This window comes from Elephas maximus, chromosome 3 (assembly GCF_024166365.1).
Source record: "Elephas maximus indicus isolate mEleMax1 chromosome 3, mEleMax1 primary haplotype, whole genome shotgun sequence".
Taxonomy (NCBI): Eukaryota; Metazoa; Chordata; class Mammalia; order Proboscidea; family Elephantidae; genus Elephas; species Elephas maximus.
The window spans coordinates 85434728-85455401 of NC_064821.1; the positions used below are offsets into that span (position 1 = coordinate 85434728).

General features: G+C 49.3%; 2 protein-coding genes and 1 long non-coding RNA gene across 10 annotated transcripts in view; 2 read left to right on the forward strand and 1 right to left on the reverse strand.

Moving 5' to 3' along the window:
- CFAP57 (cilia and flagella associated protein 57) overlaps positions 1–1642 on the forward strand; it is a 115468-nt gene extending 113826 nt beyond the window's left edge. For both annotated transcript variants that reach the window (XM_049879008.1, XM_049879007.1), the window contains exon 23: positions 1272–1642. In XM_049879008.1, coding sequence (XP_049734965.1) covers positions 1272–1486 — 215 coding nt within the window. In that variant the 3' untranslated portion in view covers positions 1487–1642. The remainder of the gene's footprint in view (positions 1–1271) is intronic.
- LOC126072992 (uncharacterized) overlaps positions 1–11304 on the reverse strand; it is an 82298-nt gene extending 70994 nt beyond the window's left edge. For both annotated transcript variants that reach the window (XR_007516636.1, XR_007516635.1), the window contains exon 1: positions 11178–11304. This is a non-coding gene — a long non-coding RNA (uncharacterized LOC126072992). The remainder of the gene's footprint in view (positions 1–11177) is intronic.
- TMEM125 (transmembrane protein 125) lies at positions 10265–14514 on the forward strand. Of its 6 annotated transcripts, XM_049879015.1 has the most exons (5): positions 10265–10285; positions 10838–11039; positions 11596–11797; positions 12687–12831; positions 13052–14514. In XM_049879015.1, the coding sequence occupies exon 5, from the start codon at positions 13197–13199 to the stop codon at positions 13854–13856; it is 660 nt and encodes a 219-aa protein (XP_049734972.1). In that variant the 5' UTR covers positions 10265–10285; positions 10838–11039; positions 11596–11797; positions 12687–12831; positions 13052–13196; the 3' UTR covers positions 13857–14514. The 6 variants fall into 6 exon arrangements, with proteins under 6 accessions (XP_049734972.1, XP_049734975.1, XP_049734969.1 ...); XM_049879018.1 differs by lacking the exon at positions 10265–10285 and having other exon boundaries at positions 10478–11039; positions 13189–14514; XM_049879012.1 differs by lacking the exon at positions 10265–10285 and having other exon boundaries at positions 10482–11039.
- Positions 14515–20674: the final 6160 nt, after the last annotated feature.

Here is a 20674-nt window from a genome sequence, read left to right on the forward strand (position 1 = left end):
TGTAGGATACTGTCATTAGGGGAAGTTGGTTGAAGGGTATACAGGAACTCTCTGTACTATTTTGCAACTTCTTGTCAGTCTTCAGCTGTTTCAAAATTATAGAGAGTGAGTCTTGGTGGTGCAGTGGTTAGGTTCTCAGTTACTAACCAAAAGAACCCATCAACCGCTACACAAGAGAAAGATGTAGTAATCTGCTTCTGTAAAAATTACAGCCTTGGAAACCCTATGGGGCAGTTCTACTCAGTCCTATAGGGTTGCTATGAGTTGAATCGACAGCACACAATAACAACACACACACAAATATACACAGACACACATATATGTATTTTAAAATTACATATATATACATATATATCTGTATACACAGGAGCCCTGTTGGCACAGTGGCTAAGCATCCAAAAGGTCAGCAGTTTGAGTCCACCAGCCACTCCTTGGAAACCCTGTGGGACAGTTCTACTCTGTCCTATAGGATTGCTATGAGTCGGAATTGACTCAGCAACAACAGGTTTGGTTTTTTGGTTTTTATGTACACATATATATACACACACATACATATGTGTATATATGTATATATATAATACTGTCTCACGTGCCCTGTTAGAGTTGAAGAGAAGGTGTGATAAGAGTAAACTTCATAAGCAGTACCTCAAGTGGCAATATTGGGTTAAAGAACTGACATGAGTATCTCACGTGTTATGAAGACTGAAATGCTTGACTGTCTTGAAAGTGAAGCTATCTTCTCTTGGAGGAAAGGCACAAATGTGCTTGTGAACAATTGCAAAACTTCTCTTAAAAAAATGTTTCAAATCTGCCCAAGCATCCTAGCAAAAAAAATTGAGCTCTCCTCAGGGTGCTGTAGTACTTCTTACTACTATTATGGAAATTTTCAAACATGCAAAAATAGATAGAGAAATCTAATGACTTCCCATTAATCTATCCCCCAACATAGGTCAGCAGTTCAGTGCCGCCCTGTCTGTCCACTGTGGAGAGTGGGAGAATGGGCAGCCTTCACTGGAAAGGCCTCAGGGCAGGCTGACTGGGGCTCAGGAGGGGCCTGGGCTGGGGTCGCCCTCAGCATCTGTCTTATCATGCTGAAGAGTATCTGTTCATTTCTCCGTCTCTCTGCTAGACACTGAGATGTCTTCTTATCCCTGGCTGCTGGGATTCAGAGTGTCTACAGTAGAGTAGGTGCTCAGTGACTGTTTGAGGGGGGATGGAAGGGGACAGGTCCAATGAACAGGCCCACATGAGTCCTGCTGTGTCCCTCACAGCACCCAGCAAGGACATACCTGGTGTCGCTCCCACCATGCGACTGAGTGAACAAGAAGAAACTGGGAGAATCATCGAAATGCAGCGCCTAGAAATCCAGCGCCTCCGAGACCAGATCCAAGAGCAAGAGCAGGTCCCAGGCTTGCACCCGCTAGCCGGCGTTCGGCTTCCTTCCCTCCTGGAATCAGAGGTGAACTTTGAGGTGCACACCAGCTGACCTCCTCTGGTGAGCCATCCTCAGCCTCTGGCCACAGCCAGGAGAAGCACTGTGGGTCCACCACGCATCTGTCCCCAGGCCAGGCTCTGGGCTGGAGTCTGTGCAGCACTGACCCCACCCAGCCTCTCTCTCCCTGCCCTGGAGAATTTGGACACAGCAGAATAAAGGCGTTTGGCCACAATGGTGTCCTCTCTGCTTACCAGGGAACTGGGGATGGGGGAAGGGAAAGAGGAGAGCTGAGGACTTGGGGGAGGAGGCTCCAGTTCATCCAAGCCACTGCTACTTGTCCCTGTCTGGGCACAGGGCTGCCTGTCACCACAGAGATCACACCAGACTTTGGGGCTAGCCCACCGCCACCTTCTCAGGGCCTTAAGGACTGCCTGCTTCTATCCTAAATATCACTGCCTGCTACTTCTGACCTGGCTTTCCACTCTGCCTGGTAAGTCAAGATCAGACAGAGCCTCCTGCATTGTCTTCTCCTGTATGAAACATTAGGAGGTTTCCTTTGGATTTGAACTTGTGTGTAAATACAAGAGGAAAGATGAGAGTAAAATAGTGAAAGCTACAAAAATTCCTCAGAGTCTCACATGATCTGCTGACCCTGTTCTTAGGAATGTAAGCAGAACTTGGTCCTTCTCTTATCTCCACCCCACTTGCTATCTTTGTTCTGCAGAGCCCTGTTCTGTGCCTTCATTTCTGGGGGGCACCTTTATCTCTAGAATTCCTCCTCTTTCCACACAGGCCCCATACTGGGAGACCCCACCACATACAGGTACCAGGAAAGGTAGTTTTTATGCACTGAAGGCCAAAGGAATGTAACCCAGAGGTCCCTACCTTCTCCCACCTGCAAAGGGCAGACAGCTTCCTAATACACAAGTAAATGGTTAAGTCCCCAGGCCCTGCTGGTCACCTCTGAGTGTCCTTAACCTGGTGTTTCCAAGGCAGTGGCTGTTTTCCCCATCTTCCGCCAATCTGCTTTACCCCAACTCCGGGCACTGCTTGTGTTCACTCTTCACAGTGAGAGCTGAGACTTAGCTGTCATGTTTAGCAAGGTTCTTCTGAAAGCTGAGGTGACAGAAGAAAGAGCCACTGCAGAGGCCATAAAGCAAAGTACCCTTAGGTTCCACAGCCCCGACTCTCCTTAGAAACTATCTTCCCAGCCAAAAGACTACACTTTGTGGCAGGGCCAGCTAATCCCCTCTCATCTTTTCCCTTGTGTTTACACACAAGTTCAAATTCATAGGAAACCTCATTATGTTTCATACAGGAGGAGACAATCCCCTTCATCCTCTCCCCTGCAGGGAGACCAGGCCCAGAATAGGAAAAATTGAGGCACTCTCTGAGAGACCCCGCTCAGCCTCAGAGACAACTCATAATATTATCATAATATTATACACAGTGGCCACAACTATATACTTGAGCATACCAACAATGTGAAGGTGCTGCAGGCCCAGGCAGTGTTTCGTTCTGTTGTACATAGGTTCATCATGACTTGGTGCCAACTTGATGGCCAACTAACAACCACAACGTTTAGCCACAGTGAATTTCTTTCCGGTACTCTAGAAAAGTTTCCCCTGCACTTTTTTTTCTTCCCAGGTCATCTTCCCTCTCCCTTTCCTTGATTAACTCCCACCAGTCCTAACCCAGAAGAGCTAGATACGCTCTTTGTGGATTTTTTTTTTCATTTCATTCATTTTTGTAGATTTTATGTTTACCGAGGCTTTGTTTCTCTGCTTTATTTTAATGAGTAGGTTTGTTAACTTTCTTTGTGGTTACCTTGAAATTTACCCCAATCTTCATAAGTTTAAACCAGTCTTTTATTACTTGATAATGCCTTGACTTCCTCTCCATTGGAAAGTTCTATACCTACCTGGTTTATTCCCTCTTTTATTGTTTCGACATTGTTGTCATTTACAGATTGATCTCTCTGGTTCCCTGTTGTAAATTTTTTAGTTTTATCCTTGACAGTTCATTGTCTAGGTTGATATCTGGCTGATGCTGCCTTATGGGCTAGATTCAGGTTGTTGGCTGATGTTGTTGGTTCTCTAACCAAAGGACTCCATTTGATAATTCTTGTAAGTTTGGTTTGGTTTTTACATATTCCCTTAATTTCTGTTTATCTGGAACTGTCCAAATTTTATCATCATATTTGAGCGAGAGTTTTTCAGGATATATTATTCATGGTTGGCAGTTTTTTTCTTTCAAGATTTTATATATGTGACCCCAGTGCCTTCTTGCCTGCATGGTTTCTGCCAGGTAATCAGAGTTGAGTCTTATTGTTTCCCCTTCATAAGTGACTTTTTGTTTTTCTCAAGCTGCTCTCAGGATCCTTTCTTTTTCTTTGGTATTAGCAAGTGAGATTATGATATGGGTCTTGGTGTTTTTGTTTTGGGGTCTATCCTGTATGGGATTTGTTGAGCTTCTTGGGTGGTTGGCTTTTTGTCTTTCATGATATTAGGGAAATTTTCTGTCCGCAAATCTTCAATGATCCTCCCTGTGTTTTTTGTTTTCTCCTCGTGCTCTGGAACTTCCATCACACACAAATTTTTGCTTTTGATTGTATCCCACATAGTTCTCAGGGCTTCTTCATTTTTCTTTGTTCGTTTCCCTGATTTTTCCTTAAACAAAGTGGTATCCCAAGGATTTGTCTTCAGTTTCGCTGATCCTGTCTTCCATTGTTTCAAATTTGCTCCTAAAACCTTCATTTGTACTGTCCATTTGTGAAATCTTGTTATTTATCTTTTGGATTTTTAATTGCTGTTTTTCTATGATTTCTAGTTGTTTATTTATTTTGACATTTTGTTCCTGTATTATTTTCCTGAATTCTTCCATTGTTTGGTCTGTCTTTTCCATGATTTTGTCTGTTTTTTCTATGATTTTGTATATTTTTTCCTTATTTTTGTCTCATTTTCCTTCATCTGTTGGAGACGCCTGAATATTAGAGTTTGAATTTCCTATCAGGTAGTTCCAGTACCTTTTCTTCTAGCAGAAGGTCATCCGGTATTTTATTTTGGTTGCTTTCTGGAGCCATCCTCTCCTTTTTTTTTAATATGTTTTGATTTTGTCTGCTGTCTCCGGGACATTCAGGCATTATTGCCTGGTCCTGCAGCATCTTCACGATCATTGGTATGCTCAAGTCCATTGTCAAGGCTACTGTGTGTTTTGAGTGCCTTGCAACCTAGGAGGCTCATCATCCAACACTGTATTGGATGGTAGTTGGTTGTGATCGATAGGGTTTTCACTGGCCGATTTTTGGAAGTAAATCATCAGGCCTTTCTTCCTAGTCTGCCTTAGTCTGGAAGCTGTGCTGAAACCTATCCATCATGGGTGAGCCTGCTGGTATTTGAAATACTGGTGGCATAGCTTCCAGCATCGTAGCAGCATGCAAGCCTCCACAGTACAACAAACTGACAGATGGGTGTTGGTGCTAAAATATAGCAACTTTTAAATAACAAATTTTTCAACTTTAGAATGAGAAGGCAGGAAGGGACAGGAAAGCTGGATGAATGGAAATGGGGAACCCAAAGTCAAGAAGGGGAGAGTGTTGATTTGTCACAGGGCTGGCAACCAATGTCACAAAACAATATGTGTAGGAATTGTTTAATGAGAAACTAATTTGCTCTAAAACCTTCATCTAAAGCACCATAAAATATATTTATATATCTTAGAGTCAAAACTCACATTTCACCTACAAGGTGGATCTGTGTTTATAGATGAGTTTATAGATGATGAAACCAAAACTAAAGAGGAGCAAAGTAGCCTACACAGAGTCACACAGGCAGCACCAGGGTCGAAGCCCAGTCTGTCCAAGCTCATGCCCTTCTGCACTGCACTGCAGAGAACACCACAGAACACCACAGGCCATGTGGTGGGGGCTGTAGGGGTATGACACCTGGGGAGTCTAAACTAGAAAAAAATCAAAGGAACTGGAAACTCCCAAGTCAACCTGAGCCAGTGACAGACTGCTGTACAGCTAGGGAGGAGGAAGAGGAAGCAACTCAGGCCAAGGGAGAGCCCCACCCCAGCAGAACCTGGCACTTTGGCCAGCAGGTCAGCAGGATATTCTCTTGGCTGCACACAGGTGAACACAGCTCCTTGCCAGGGAAACTGGGCCCAGCAGTGGAATGTTTTCCCTCCCACGTCCTGCCTTCGGTGGTCCTACTTCAAGCTGTTGGGTGGCATTAGTTCTCTGGCTGTTGCATCTGAGACCTCCCTCCACTCTGCCTATCCTCCCTCACTCCACTGGAGCCACTCAAGTGCTGGAGCTACTCAAGTGCCACCCCCTCCTTCAGGGTCTCTTCAGCCAGTTGACCCTTCATTGATGGAGAGGGCCGAGTGTCCCCTCTGCCTGCACCAGCCTGCTTCAGGGGCCCCGTTGGTTGCCCACTTATTTGGGCATTAGAACATGGACTCTACTCTTGCTCTTGTGGTTGAAGCCTATTGTTGGGATCTAGGGACTCATTCGATTCTGGTGTGATAGCTGGGTGCTTTTGGGGCCGCTAAGCCATCCTGGTGTTATGGCCACCAAACTCTCTCTCTGGGCCCCAAACATCCATTGGGCACCTTCCCCTTCTTCTAAAGTCTTGGCATCAGCTGTGGCCTGACACTGTGAGCTGCCCACCTGAGCCTTCTCTACCAGCCTGTTCTCCTAACACTGAAGACCCTGCCCCACAGAAAGTTCTGACATCAGTGTCTACCTTTTCCCGTTGCTTCTTACACAAAGCACAACATTCATCACCAACCTCCTGCTCCCAGGAGATGACTGAGGGGCACTGGTGGGCCTGGGAATATCTAGGACAATGCTACAATCATTGCTCTGAATTTGGAGTGAGGTGAGAAAGAAACCAACTCAGGACCAGGAATGGTGTTCATCTCTCCCTGAGCTAGGTTGGGTTGATCTCCTCTAGACCATCTGAAGCTCAGGAACCTGCCTGCACTTTGAACATTTCTGAGATGCAGTCTGACTTCCCCAAGCTCAGCTGGACTGGAGAGCAGATTTACAAGGCCGTAGACCTGCTGTGTGCCAGGCAGCAGGAGGGAACTAACATTATTAATTGCCTATTTTTTTATTATGACAGGTAGTGTAAAAGAATTAGTATTTATTGCTTTTCTACCATGTGTCACATGGTGGGATTTGGCAGGGGCAGTGAGTATGAATTAGTACTTACAAAGCACCTACTGGGTACGAGAAGGTGTGAGGAAATATATTAAAATTGGGGCTGAGATTCTAGGTCTGCATAGAGAAGATACGGGTGCCCTTCTTTGGCTACAAGTAACAGAAACCAACTCCAGCCAGTTTTTGTTACTTGGCTCTGGGGGCATCTCATGGGATATCAGGGCAGAGATGCAACTGGGCTTCAGGAAGGACTCAAGCCAGGGCCTGGGACACTGTAGGAAGCCCATCTCTCTCTCTTGTCTGTGTCCTTCTGCAGACAGCTCAGCTGGCAGAAGGTACCTTAACATCTCTCTTTAGGAGTTTCCCCCAGGCTGAAATGGAATCCCTAGTCTATTTTTAAATTGCCAGAAGAGTATGTTTTGAGCCTAGCTTTAGTCCAATCAATTACAGCTGTAGGGGTGCGTCATGAAATATAATCCTGGCTGTTGGGGCTTACCCTAGAGTGAGGATGGTCACTGGAGCAGGACAGATACTCCAGAAGATGTCTGTCTCCGGGAACCACCACACTCCCAGCACCACTGAAGACCTGCTGTTACAGGTCTTTATGCCTTTGTGCCCATTAGTCGCCTAGACAGCCCTTCAGGGCAGCAGGAACGCTGTCTGTCTTGCTCACCACTGCATTTCTAACACCTGGCACAGCACCTGGTCCAGACAAGGGACACTGTAAATATTTACTGAGTGAATCAACTAGATAATTATATTATTTAATCCCACACACACACTATAGGGACCCCTGGTGGCACAGTGGTTAAGCACTCGGCTGCTAATTGAAAGGTCAGCCGTGCGAACCCACCAGCCACTCCATGAGAGAAAGATGCAGCAGTCTGCTCTGGTAAAGATTTACAGCCTTGGAAACCCTATAGGGCTGTTCTACTCTGTCCTATATGGTCGCTATTAATCGGAATCGACTCAACAGCAACAGATGTGGTTTGGTAATGGACACACTATATAGACTAAGTACTATTGTCCCCACTTTACAAATGAAGGGGCTGAGGCACAGACAGGTTTTAAGCAATTTTTCTAAGGTCACAGAGCTAGAGCTGGGACCTGAGCCTTCAAGGTCCATCTAGCTCAAAAGCCAGTATCAGCTCAAAAGCCAGTATCCTCTCCACTTCTTATTCATTCATTCAACAAACATTTATTGAGCACCTACTATATGCCAGGCCTATTCCAGGAGCTGGGGACATAACAATGAACAAATAGACACAAAGCCCTTCGTTCATGAAGCTTACATTCCAGGAGGTTAGACAGACAATATTCCAGATAGATAAGAAAAAAAAAAAAAGATAGCATGTTAGACAGTGATAAGTGCTGAGGAGAAACATAGAGGAGTAAAGAAAATAAAAGCAATAAGGACAGGAAGATAGGTTGTACTGGGGAGTGTTGCCATTTTAGACAGGGTAGCCAGGGAGGTCTCACTGAGATGGTATTTGAGTACATTCCTAAAGGAAAAGGAAGAAGGGAGCCTCACATGTGGATATCTGGAAGGAAACTATTCCAGGGAAGAGCGAGCAAGCGAGTGAGGGAACAGAAGGGAATGAAGTCAGACAGGGCCTTAGAGATCACGCGTGTAAGGACTTCGGCTGTTTCTGAGTGAAGCGGGCCACTGGAGGGACATTATACCTGTGACTCTGCCTGCTCTACCTTGTAACAGCTTCACTCTGGCTACCAGGTTGAAAACAGTCTGAGGTGGGGTCATGGGGACCCCACGCCTTGTGTCCCCCCCTCAATACTCCCACCATCCCCCTCACACACACCCACCACTTTCCAGTGGACCTGAGGGCAGTTCAAATCCAAGCCTTCTGACTTAATTACTACCCATCTGAGCTGCTCAACAGCCCCTGCTTTGGGGACAGAATTCAACAGCCCTGTGAGGAACCTGCTTTTCCACTTTAACTCCAAGGTATTTGATAAGACCCAAAACTAGAACAAAGACTCACATAGGCAATGTTTAAAATGAATAAGTTTTGTCTCTCCCACCCAAAAAGTTCTCTTCAAACCTCAGGAGAAGGGCAAAGGCAGGGGAAACATGCGCTCTCCTGCCCCTGCTCTGCCCAGGACAGTGGGCGTGAGTCTCGCTGGGACTGGCCCCTCCTTGGAACCAGGAGACTAAATAGACCTCAGACGTGTGCAAGAATAATACACAGCCAGGGCCCCCTGGGCCCCCACTCCTTTGAGTGCACAGGACATTTTTATAATGCTTTGCCAAAGTGGCAGGATGGGCGCCTGCACCCTCACATCACTGTCCGCCAGATTCCAGCCTGCCCCACAATAGTCGGGCTGCCCTAACCTTTTCTGAGGGGAAGGACCATCCAACGCCGTGGCGTGCAGCATCTGAGCGTTTGAAATGTGGATAGTCAGAGCTGAGACACACCGTGACTGTAAAATGCACACCAAATTTTCAAGACTTTGTACAAAAACAAAAGACTAAAATATCTCATTAATAATTTGTGTATTAAATGAAAATATTTAGGGGTTTAATAAAATATATAGTAATATATTCATTTCGCCTGTTTACTTTTTTTAACAGACTATTAGAAAATCTTAAATTATATACAAGGCTCACTTTATATTTCAATTGGACAGCCCTGAACTAGAGTTCTGGCTGGCTCTCCATCATCTCCATGGAACGTAGCAAAGAGAGGCACAGGCAGATCAAGCCGATGCTGGAAAGATAACTTTGGTTTTATTTTTCTCGTCTGTTTCATTTACACTGGAAGGAGAGAAGCAAGAGGCATTAGAAAGGGCTCAGGCCAGGAGATGGTGACAGCCTGCTACCTACCACCTCCAGCCACCCACCCCCTCACCAGCCAGAGTGGTGTGTCACACCAGATTCATTTACTAGAAGCAGAGCTCTGGCCCTGTTATAATTCAGAACCCATCATGGGCCCCTGACCCAGGCCAAATGCCTCATCGTGGCATTCAAGGCCCTGTACAACCTGAGCCAAAGATGTCTTTCCAGCTTCATCTCACATGCTCCCTGCTGGGCACACTTGTCAGTTCATTCGTTCATTCAACCATTCAACAAATATTTATTGATTACCTCCCATGTGCAAAGCACAGTACTGGCTACTGAGGTCACAATGATTAACAAAACACATCATCCCCAGACCTGTTGGGGACCATATATCTAGTGGGGGGTGATAGATAATAAGGACAATTGCAGCATATTACAGAAAGAGCAGTTGTGGGGGAAGCACAGGGGCTATGGGTACACCAAAGAGGCACCTAAATCAGCCTGGAGGTCAGGGAGGGCTTCCTGGAGGAGGTGACATCTTAGTTGAAAAACACAAATTGGCCAGACTGGGATTGTGGGAGTGGTATATATCCCAGGCGGGGAAACTGTTTGAGTTGAAAATCCAGAAGAGCAGAGAAGAGGGCAAGGCGTGCAGAACTGACCGACATTCTTTCTGGCTGGAGGGCAGGGGCCAGTGGCAAATGACTGGCCTGGTGTGCTTGGCAGCCCCGTGGAGGCTTTATGAGCCTTGTGAAGGAGCGGCATGTTTTTTTCTCCTGCATCTATTGGCCACTGGCCCAGCCAATGGCCAAGCAGGATCCATACAGGTGGGGCAGACCTACTAGTCAGGCATTTGAGGCTTTGACTGAAGGAGAATGAAGCAGGGGTTTGTGGGGGCTCCAGCCCAGGGAAAAGGGCCAAGGGATGTGGCTGCTGGAGCTGGGTTTAAGGGTGAACTAGGGTTAGAATTTGGGGCTGAGGCTGAGTTTGAGGCTGGCGTTGGGTTTTGGGGGCTGGATTCAGGAATAGAAGTCAAAGTTGGGGCTGGGGTTGAGGTTGGGGTCTAAGACCTAAGTCTAAAATGTGGAGGTGGGGTTGGGATAAGGAGTTGGAACTGAGGTTTCAAGCCAGATTTGGGGTTGGAATTTGGAGCTGGGACTGGAATTCGATTTGGAAATAGCATAGAGATTGAGATTGGAATTTGAGGTTCAATATTGGAGCTGGGATTTGGGGCAGGAGCTGGGATTGAAGCAACGAATTCTACTTAAACTGGAGTTGGGTGCTGAGTTTGGGACTGGAGTTTGGGGCTGGAGGTAAGGCTAGCAGTTGGGCTTGGAGCTGGGGCCCAGGCTGATAGACAACATTCCTCCTGCTGCCCAGGTCTGCGAATTGTGTTCCCAGCCCTTACAGCAGGTGACAGAAGCCCCTCCCTTCCCAGGAATGCCTCTGCCCAGCAGAAGGAGCTGTGCCACGTCAGCCAATCGGTTCAGGCCCTGTTCTGGAAACAACACCTGTTGATCTCCTCCCCCCAGGCTCACCTGAGTGCAGGTTAGGCGGGTGAAGCGTCTCCCCGGAAACGGGGCTGGAGCGCCCCACCCGCCCTGCCTGCTCGGATCGGATTCAGCACGTCCGGACTTCTCGTGAGTGCCCCGTAGCCCCCCCCCCCGCCCCCCTCTGCCTCCTCCGCCCCTACCTTCCCCACTGGCTCTACCCACCCCCCCCCCCGCCCTCGATAACCTCCACCCCTTCCCCAGATTGGCATCGCTGTCCCAGCTCACCTATGCAAGCACTTTCGGATCAGGGAGTGCAGTCACAGCTCAGGGGAATGCTGGGACTGACTCCAGGGGCCCCTCCCACGGCCCCTCCCTCAACTCCCTCAGGGGCATCTGAAGGTGACCCACCCAACTTGTGTTGGGCAGCCCCTGCAGAGGAGTCATGGGGGCCGGAAACCTCATCTGGGGTGTGACCTCTGTACCGCCAGGTGGCTATGTTCCTGGAATGATCCAAGGCCTGTGTCCTATGTATAAAGCAGGAGTCCTACTGAACTGGAGGGAGCAACATCCAGTCCCTTTATTCAGAAACCATGTGTGGAACGTCTATGTGCCGGCTCTAGGCCCCTTCGGGAATTCTGAAATGAAGATGTCAAATGACTCAGCCCCACCCCTCAAGATAAATGTTATTGTCTTCATTTTTCAGATAAGGAGACTGAGGCTCTAGGAGGTAAACTAATCAGGCTTACCTGACTCTCCCCCAGGCCCCTCCACTGAGCTCCCAACCCACAGCCCAGCACTAGCCACTGAGAACAGGACGTGCCCTTAGGGCTGTCTCCTGCTGTCAACTGGGAGTTTCAACTGGGGCTCCTTGAGGACAGGAACCAAGCCTGCTTTATTTTCCCAGTGTGAGTCATGATGATGATCTCCAGAGGCCCTGTTAAATGAGTGACCATTGTTAGGTCCCCACCCAAGTTCCCCCTGGTGCTAAGGACTAGAGCTTCGGTTCAAATCCAGAGCCCTTATTTGTCCTTTGCACTACTTTAGAGAAGTCATGGAGGAGGGTGGAGAAGGGTGGGGGAGGGAAGGAGCAGTGAGGAATCGGAGGGAGGGGTGAAGAGGCAGGAGTCATAGGGATGAGAGCAGGGAAGGAATGGAGAAGTGCTGAGAGGTGAACTCAGGACGTGGGTTAGACATGGCAGAGGGAGAAGGAGGCATCCCATGCAGTCTGTTCACAGTATTCCGACTTGGGTGGCTGAGAGGGTGGTAAGGCCTGTAGGAGGAGGAGCAGTTTCGGGGTAGACAACAAGCTTGGGTTGGGACCTGTTGCTTCGGAGGTGACTATGGGACCAAAAACCAAGCCCAGTACTGTCGAGTGGATTCCGACTCATAGTGACCCTATAGGACAGAGTAGAACTGCCCCATAGAGTTTCCAAGGAGCGCCTGGCAGATTCGAAGTGCTAGCAGCCATAGCACTTAACCACTATGCCACCAGGGTTTCCTGACTATGGGACATGAAGGTGATAATGGACTTTATGGGTCTGAAGCTCAGCAGAGAGATCCAGGTTCTAGAGTGATGTGGGACCCCTCAGCTTCTATTGCTGCAGCTGTGGTTGTGAGAGCAGATGGGATGTTGGGGAAGGGCGGGTGTCAGGGGTCAGATCCTAACCCACAGAGAAGGAGGAAACAGTCCGGCCCTAAGAGAAAAGATGCAACAGTCAGACTGCTGGCTCCAGAAGAGTTAAATCATAAACCCCTCTCCCTCCACACCCTTCCCTGCCTCCTCCCCCATCCCAGGAGCCAGCAGTGACAGCTGAGGCCATGTGAGTCTGATCCTGAATGAGGCTTTATCTCTAGCTGTTAGTCCCATCGTCCACCGTGGCACCAGCTTCCTCGGCCAGCCGGGATGGGACAGGCATCTGAGACAGCTGGAGCTAGAGAGGTCAGGGGCTGGGCAAGGGGGATTCCCTGGGTGTGTGGAGTGGGGGAGGGTGCCTTATGAGGAAGGGAACTTTTCTGGGGTCACTGGGGAGGCAGTGTTGGGGAGAGAGCTTTCCCAGGGGGGATTCCACGGACACTGGGGGAGATTCCCAAGGCTCCCAGGAGGGGACATGAGGGACAAGTGGGCTGGAGTGATGACAGCAATGATTCCCTCCCTGCAGGTAAGGGTGACCATACCCTGGACCGTGAGAGGAACAGGACTCTTGGCCTCTAGCTGCCAAGCAGGTGCGGAGGGCACCAGGCCATGAACCACGGCCTCTAGCCCCTGACACTGACCCTCTGCCCTGATCCCTGCCAGACCAAGCCATGTCTGAAGGAGAGACTCAAGCCCCGGTGGGCCGGGGACTGCCAGCAGATGTACTGGCAGAGCAGGTGGAGCTGTGGTGGTCCCAGCAGCCGCGGCGCTCGGCACTCTGCTTTGCTGTGGCCGTGGTCCTTGTGGCGGGCTGTGGGGCAAGTGGTGTGGTACTGCTTTCCTCCACCAGCAGCCGCTCAGGTGAGTGGCGGCTAGCATCCGGCACAGTGCTCTGTCTGCTGGCCCTGCTGGTGCTGGTAAAGCAGCTGATGAGCTCAGCTGTACAGGACATGAACTGCGTGCGTCAGCCCCACCACGTGGCCCTGCTGCGCAGCGGTGGAGGTGCCGATGCCCTCGTGGTGCTGCTCAGCGGCCTGGTATTGCTGGTCACCGGGCTGACACTGGCTGGACTGGCTGCTGCCCCCACTCCTGCCCAGCCGCTGGCTGCCATGCTGTCAGTGGGCATTGCTCTGGCTGCCTCAGGCTTGCTCTTGCTGCTAGGCTTGATACTGTATCAGGTGGGCGTGAGTGGACACTGCCCCCCTATCCGAGCGGCTGCCCCCTCCACCCACAGTGGCCACGTTGGCAGTGACGGCATCTTCAGCATCTCAGGACAGCTGTCTGCTGGCCAGCGACATGAGACCACATCCAGCATCGCTAGCCTCATCTGACCGAGCCAAACCAGAGTCCTCCTTCCCAGCGACCTGCCTCAGCATCCACAGAACATCGGGGCATGAGTGAGTGAGTGAGTGAGTATGTAGGGGACGATGAGCGTATGTGATGGTTCCTAGGACTGTGTCAGGGAAGCTGTGGGCTTGTGTGAGTGCGTGACTAAGAGTCCGTGTATGTCTACACCATGGGAAGGTGAATGTGTGTCTCCTTGGAACCGGGTTCTCGTGTCCATGGAACTGTCAGAGTCTGCCTGTCTGTGTCTGGGGTCTCTGGACAGAGCCCAGAGAAGTGTATGGGATCCACAAAGATTCTTGACCCTTATTTTCAACACCTCTCAAATCCAACCCTGCCCTTATAATGCCCATCAGGAATTTCCACAGGAGTGACTGTTGCCCCACCCTAGTGACTGCCACCAGTGACCCTTCATTGAGGAAGGTAACTAGCAGCAAAGTAGAAAGAACATAGGCTCCAGAGTGTGACAGGCCTGGATTGGAATCCCCCCTCTACCACTTACCAGTTGGAGGACCTTGGACAAGTGACTTAACTTCTCTGAGCCTCAGTTTCTGGAGGGTCATGGCCATGGTGATCTATTGTGAGCATCAAATGGGATCATATACGGGATGACTGGGCATGTGGCAGATGTGCAATAAAAATGGCAGCTGCTATTGCTATTGTTATTGTCATTACCTCACCCTCTCACCTCAAAGACCCTTCTTCCTCACCCCACCCTCCCAAAGTTAACTCTTTGCTCCTGTGTCAGCCTCATAAAAGGTACCTTGAAGGGCTCCTCGGTCAGGCCTGTGGTTTCTCTCCTTAGGTAACAAGGAACTAGAGGGGAGATAGGGTTAGGAGGTGTCCACCTTGGGGAGGCACTGGGTTTCAGGTCCCAGGGAGAAGAGCATTCAGGATGGAAGACCCAATTCGTTCACATTTGTTCATGAGCTGGCCCAAGAGAAGGCCTTAAGTCTTGGGGTCTTATCAGCTGGCTTCTCTGGAGACTGTCTCTGTCTTCGGCTGTGTTCCCTTTGGCCAATTCCCCAGAGGGTAGCTGGGGGGCTGCAGCTGCTTACCCTACCTTTGAAACCAGAACATCCTGGATCTGTGTGGTCACTGCACCAGCTGGCCCAGTTCTGGGCTCCTGGGCATGGGAGGGGTGTTTGAAACCCCCTTGGGCTGTTAAGAGTCACTTCCTGCTTGGAGCTATCACCAGAAGGGGTCTTCCCTTCTATGGTGCAGTGGTACTTCCTGAGTGGCAACCGTAAAGTCCCACTGACGCAGTGCTCAAGAGCATTGACTACTATTACATCACTTCCTGCTTCACAAGGTGCAGCTGACATAAAGCCCCATGAAGAATACCAAAAGAGGCAGGAAAACGAGATATATCTCCTAAGAGATATTAAACATAGGGCTACAGAGGCTCTGACAAGAGAAAATTGCTTTCAGCTGATAAGTTTGAGGAAATCTCCCGAAGAAAATGCCAAGTTGACAGTTGAGGGGAAGGACATTGCAAATTGAGGGCTTATAAAAAGTGCCTTGAAGGGCTCCTGAGCAGACACAGAGAGCATAGCGCACATTCAAGAACACCCAGTACAATAGAAACCTCTCCCCTGGGTATTCCATGGGTACCTCATACTCCACATATTCAAAATTCGATCCCTCTCCTCTCTATCTTGAAAGAGCTCCTTTGTCTTATCTGGGGGTACCACCATTCACCCAAGTACCCAGACTAAAAACGAGTAATCCAAGACTGTGCCTTCTCAGTCTCCTCACCCTGTGTCTGATAACTAAATTACCAGTTCCTGCTGATTTCTCTCATAAATATTTGTCGAATCCATCCCTTTATGCCCACTACCAAAACAGGACCCTCTGTGTCTTTGCCTAGGTTGTAAAGCAACCTCCTTACTATTCTACTTTTGCTCCTGTCTCCTCTTAAATCCACACCCTACACATGCCATCCTGCCTGCACATACACACACACTTCCGCCAGAGTGATCACCCTAAAATGCAAATCTACCTTAAAATCCTTTTGTGGTTTCCCACCTCTTACAGGATAGTCAGGACACCCTAACATGAATTGGTCTCTCCCTCCCCCTCCCCCTCCCCCACAAAGCACCTGGAGGAGGCACACTGTGAACTCTCCATGTTCTCTTGCTTTCCCCAGGCTTTATGTGTATTGTTCTCTTGGCCTTCTTGTCCTTTAAGACCCAGTTCTCTGGGTAGCCAGTCTATGGGGAGTCTTCTCTCTTCCCCTTAACTAGTAAGTTGCCACTTCTCTACACTTGTTACACCCTCGATTGTGGACACCAGTCTGCAATTATTCCTTTATGTGCCTGTCTCCTTAACCAGGTGGTGAGTCTTCCTGGTAGGGTTTGGGTCTTGCTCATCTGTATATCCGTAGTTCCCAACATGGGCCTGACACACAGGGGCTTTTGTTGGATTAGCTAATGGATGGATGGATGAAGGATGCTGGCTTAGTCGGATGGCAGTGTGTGTGCAAGGAGAAGCCCACCTATTGTTGGGAAGGGTAGGGAAGTTGACCCACTGTCCACTGTTGGCATGGAACAATTCCCTCCTGAGGCTCTATGCTCTCTACTCCAGAAATTCTGGCTCTCCTTGGGTTTCCAAGAGGCGTCTATCATTATCACCAACTCCTCAGCCTTTAGAGGATCCCAGATGCTGCTCTATCCTGAAATATAGGGGGAAATTCCTTTTTCCTTTTGGCTGACAAAGGGCTAGAGTCTTTCACAATATTTCTTTTAAGAAACTAGGGAAACAGAAACACAGGCCTAGAAGATGGGGAAGGGTAAGGTTCACACAGCAAAAATTTCTGGTTGAGCAGCTACCGAAGGCAAGGCCAGCATCAGTCTCTCCTAGGAAGGATGTTAGATGAAGAATATGGTTCATGCCCCCAGAAGGCCTATTCCATAGTGTAGTGGAAATGGGCACTATACACCCAGCTAGAACAGGAGGCAGGTGGTGGTAAGAGCTGGGTCGGAGCACGGGCAGAGCAGAAATGCTTCTGCCTCCACAATCACTAAAGCAGACTTACCACCACCTCCTGCCTTCAGCTTGCTTGCTTAGATTAGCTCACTAAACCCACCTTGGTCCACTGGCACCCACTGGTCCACTGGGCCCTCTGCTATCTCGTTCTAAGGCCTCCCCTCCTTATCATCTGGTTAAGATTCTGTGACCCATCATTTCGCCCACTCCTTGACAGAGTCCTCAGTCCCTTCACCCCCTGCCCTTTGGTCCACACTCCCAGTAAAATCCCCTCCATTAATGATTCCAACCATTTGCCTTCACTGCACCTGGCCACATGTGGTCACCAGTTATGAGAAAAATCTGCACAGCCAGGCAGCCTGGTGTCCCCGTGAATCCCTCATCACCAACCTCAGCCGGGTCCACAGCATCACTCACCAATTACACTGTGTTTCCCTGGTCAGCTGTCTCTCCTGCTCTCATAGTGACCCTCAAGTTCCCCCTACTCCCCTCACCACCCACTTTCTGCAGATGACTTAACCTCCTACTTCAAGGATAAAATGAGAGCTATACGACAAACACTTCACCTTGCTCTCACTAAATCTCTCCTTCTTTCCTCCTGTTTGTTGAATGGCCTTGTCAGCCCAGCTGAGGAATCTGGACTTTGTCCTGAGGACACTGAGGAGCATGGAAAGGTTTTAATAAGGGGAGTACTATGGTCAGAATTTGGGACTTGCTGGCTGCAGCGTGAAGCTGGGCATTGACTTTAAAAAGGAGAAAAAGAAGAAGAAACGGCCAAGCAGCCCAGAAAAGTGCCATCCCAGCTGGCCCTTAGGGATGCAATAGGTGGCCATGCCAGAGTGGTCAAGAAGATTATCCCACAAAGAAGGAAGAGCATGAACAAAGGGCCAGAGACAAGGGGCACTTGACGCCTTTAAGGAACCACAAAGAGTTTGTGTAGCTAGAACATGGCACAATTAGCCAGAGGGAGGCAAGTGATGAGGCTGCAGGCACTGGGCCAGTCCAAGAGGCTCCTTAGTGCGGCAAGGGGAGATATTTTCTTAAGGCCAAGAGGAAGTCAGTGAAGGATTTTAAGCAGAGGAATGGCCTGGTCAGAATTGTATTTTAGGAGGATCCCACTGCCTGCAGTGAAGATAAATAATTGGAAGAGGCAACAATGGAGGCTGGGAAACCAGCTGGGAGATTTACGCCATAGCTCAGGTGTGAGATGATGGGGCTTAGACTAGGAGGAGGCCATTAGGATAAAGTGAAAGAGAATAGACTCCATGGATGTTCAGAAGATGGGATTGATAGGTCTTTGTGATTGATTGGAGAAGCTTTTCCAAACGGAGAGATGTGATTAGATGAATGTGAATAGAAAAAGAGGCTGAAGACACAAGATAGAGAAGAGTTCATTCTTATGGCAAAGTCCCAGGGCAGGGGGGCAGGGGAGACAGGCAGGCCCATGGCACAAGATTGCGTTTACAATTCCATTTGAATAGGAGAGAAAGAAGAAAGTGGACACAGGTACATTTGTAAGTTTTGTAGCAGGAAACTGAGAAAGGTCCTGGCCAACAGCTATCCTCACCGCAAGGCAGAGGTGGTTTTAAAGGGCTGCTGTGGAGAATGGGAGAGGGACCTGACAAAAAAAAAAAAAAAAGGCAACACAGCAAGATTGCTAGCTTTGAGAGTTCCCTTGAGCCTGGAGACCAGGCATTAACAGAGGCACCTGCTCTGGTGATGGTGTGTTTTTGTCAACAGCACCAAGAGGCCAGGATGCAGGCGTAGCGAGGGGCTGGTTTCAGGTTGAGTTTCACCAGGAGGGTGCAATGGTGGAACAATGGGGGAAGGTAAGTTGAGGATATTGGCAAGAGAGAGCTTGACATAATAGACCCTGAACTCTAAACTGGTATTGGGTGAAGACAAGAGGGGGTTGATGAGACACAGAGTAGAATCATCCGGACCTGGAGGCTCCCATGGGGTTATAGGTCAGCTATAGAGAGAAACTTGCCACATGTTTCTCCTGGGCTTAACAGTCAAACTCTAGGTCCTGAGCCATGTCACCTGGCTACTCAGCAAGAGTATGTTCCAGGAACTGCCAAATTTAGTCCAGTCCAGGTAGTTCTTAGCCATATCCAGTCACACCCCACATGAGGCATCAGGCCTCCTGAGAACATTCAGGTCTTGCTAGAGGAGCCTCCTCCAGGCCCCCACAGGACCAGCACATCCCCCTCATGCTCGACTTCCCGTCCAAGGACAGGGGCTGCTTCTTGAAACACTGACATTTAGTCCGTTGTCAGTAGAGGGGACCTAGCAGGGGAGACGGGAGACTGGGGAGAAGCAGCCAGAGAGGAAGGGAGTCCAGCTCACACAGCTCCAACCCCAGCAATTGTCCAGAGATGGTCTAACCCTGAAGGCCCAGGAAAGCTCCGAATCTGGGAAAGCAGGAGAGGTTGCTGTAACCAGAGATCCCGGAGAAGGACCCAGAGCAGCAGACCTAAGGGCAGAGGGCTCATCCTGGCCTCTGAGGGAAGGGTTGCTTGAAGGTCTGTGAAACTCTACCCTCACAGTCTGCTCTCCCAAACCTGGAGCCTACGCTCTGCAACTTATTGACTCCAATTCACTGGTGGGGTGGGAGTGGAGGTGCCAGCCCAGGCAGGGTGGAAACAAGTTCAACAATCCAGAGGTTCCTTCTCTGAGTTTGATCATTACTTCAGGGTAAGACAATGGCATTACTGCTGGGTGAAGTGGCAAGTGGCAGTTATCTTATTTGAGCCTCTCAACTTCTCAGTCTATAAAATGGGGTGGAGGTTACCTGTCCAACAGGGCTACTATAAGGAAGTGCTAGGACAACATAACATCAGTGCTATAATCGTTGTTATTCTACACAGTAGAGGAGATTCTAATTCAAGTCATTTGCTGCCCTGACAGGGTGTTCCAACCTGAATCCTGGGAAACAGAGACATCCAAATCCCCAGCAGGGAAGTGAGTAAGACTTGGCAAGTTCCTCCTTCAAGATCAAGACTAGTCTCTCATGGGGGTGGGGTGGAGCTGGGGGCTATCGCCCTGGAGGAGCCCACAGGGATTATAGCTAGTACTTGAAGAGAACCTGCTCTGTTCTAGTTTATATTTATTAACTCATTTAAGCCTTCTAACAATTACATGAGAAAAGTACCACTGTTACCCCAGCTTACTGAGAAGAAATGGAGGCATTGGAAGGTTAAATAACTTGCCCGAGGTCACAAAGCTTATAGTGGCAGAGCCTGGATTTGAATCCAGGCAGCCTGTGTTCTCAACTCACTTTGTTGCTCTGCCATGTGGTTTGTAGAAAATTCATGTCTGTGGTTTATATAAACCCCTGTCTTTGGCCTCCACGCAAAGACAAAGGATGCGGCCTTCCTTGTCTTTGGGAGCAACAGGATGAGGCAGCTGGGAAGCTGGGTTATCTTCCACACTCAGGTCTGGGGAGGGGTTCCAAGGACAGAGAAGGTGGTGGCAGTTGCTAAGGAGGGTAGGAGGGGCACAGAGCTGGGGGCAAATGCAGGCTGGGGCCCAGGACCTGAAGCCAGAAGAGGGCGGAACAGAGAGAGATCTGGCTGAGCCCAGCATCCCCAGTCCTTTGAGCCTATGGGCCCAGACCATGCTCTCTCCTTGGGCCTGTGGCTGGGCATGCTGGGTACAGTGGGAACAGACTCACTGTCAGGATCCTGCCTCCCAGGACAGGGTCCAAGGCTCTCAAGACTCTGGGGCCCTGCTCAGCTGTGCTTGCTGCCCACCAGCCAAATCTGAGATGAAGCCCCGCCATGCAGACCCTTGTTGGGTGCTAGGCTCAGGAAAA

What these genes read in the sequence shown, in the direction of transcription:
- TMEM125 (XM_049879015.1), top strand. Translation starts at nt 13,197, where the DNA reads ATGTCTGAAGGAGAGACTCAAGCCCCGGTGGGCCGGGGACTGCCAGCA.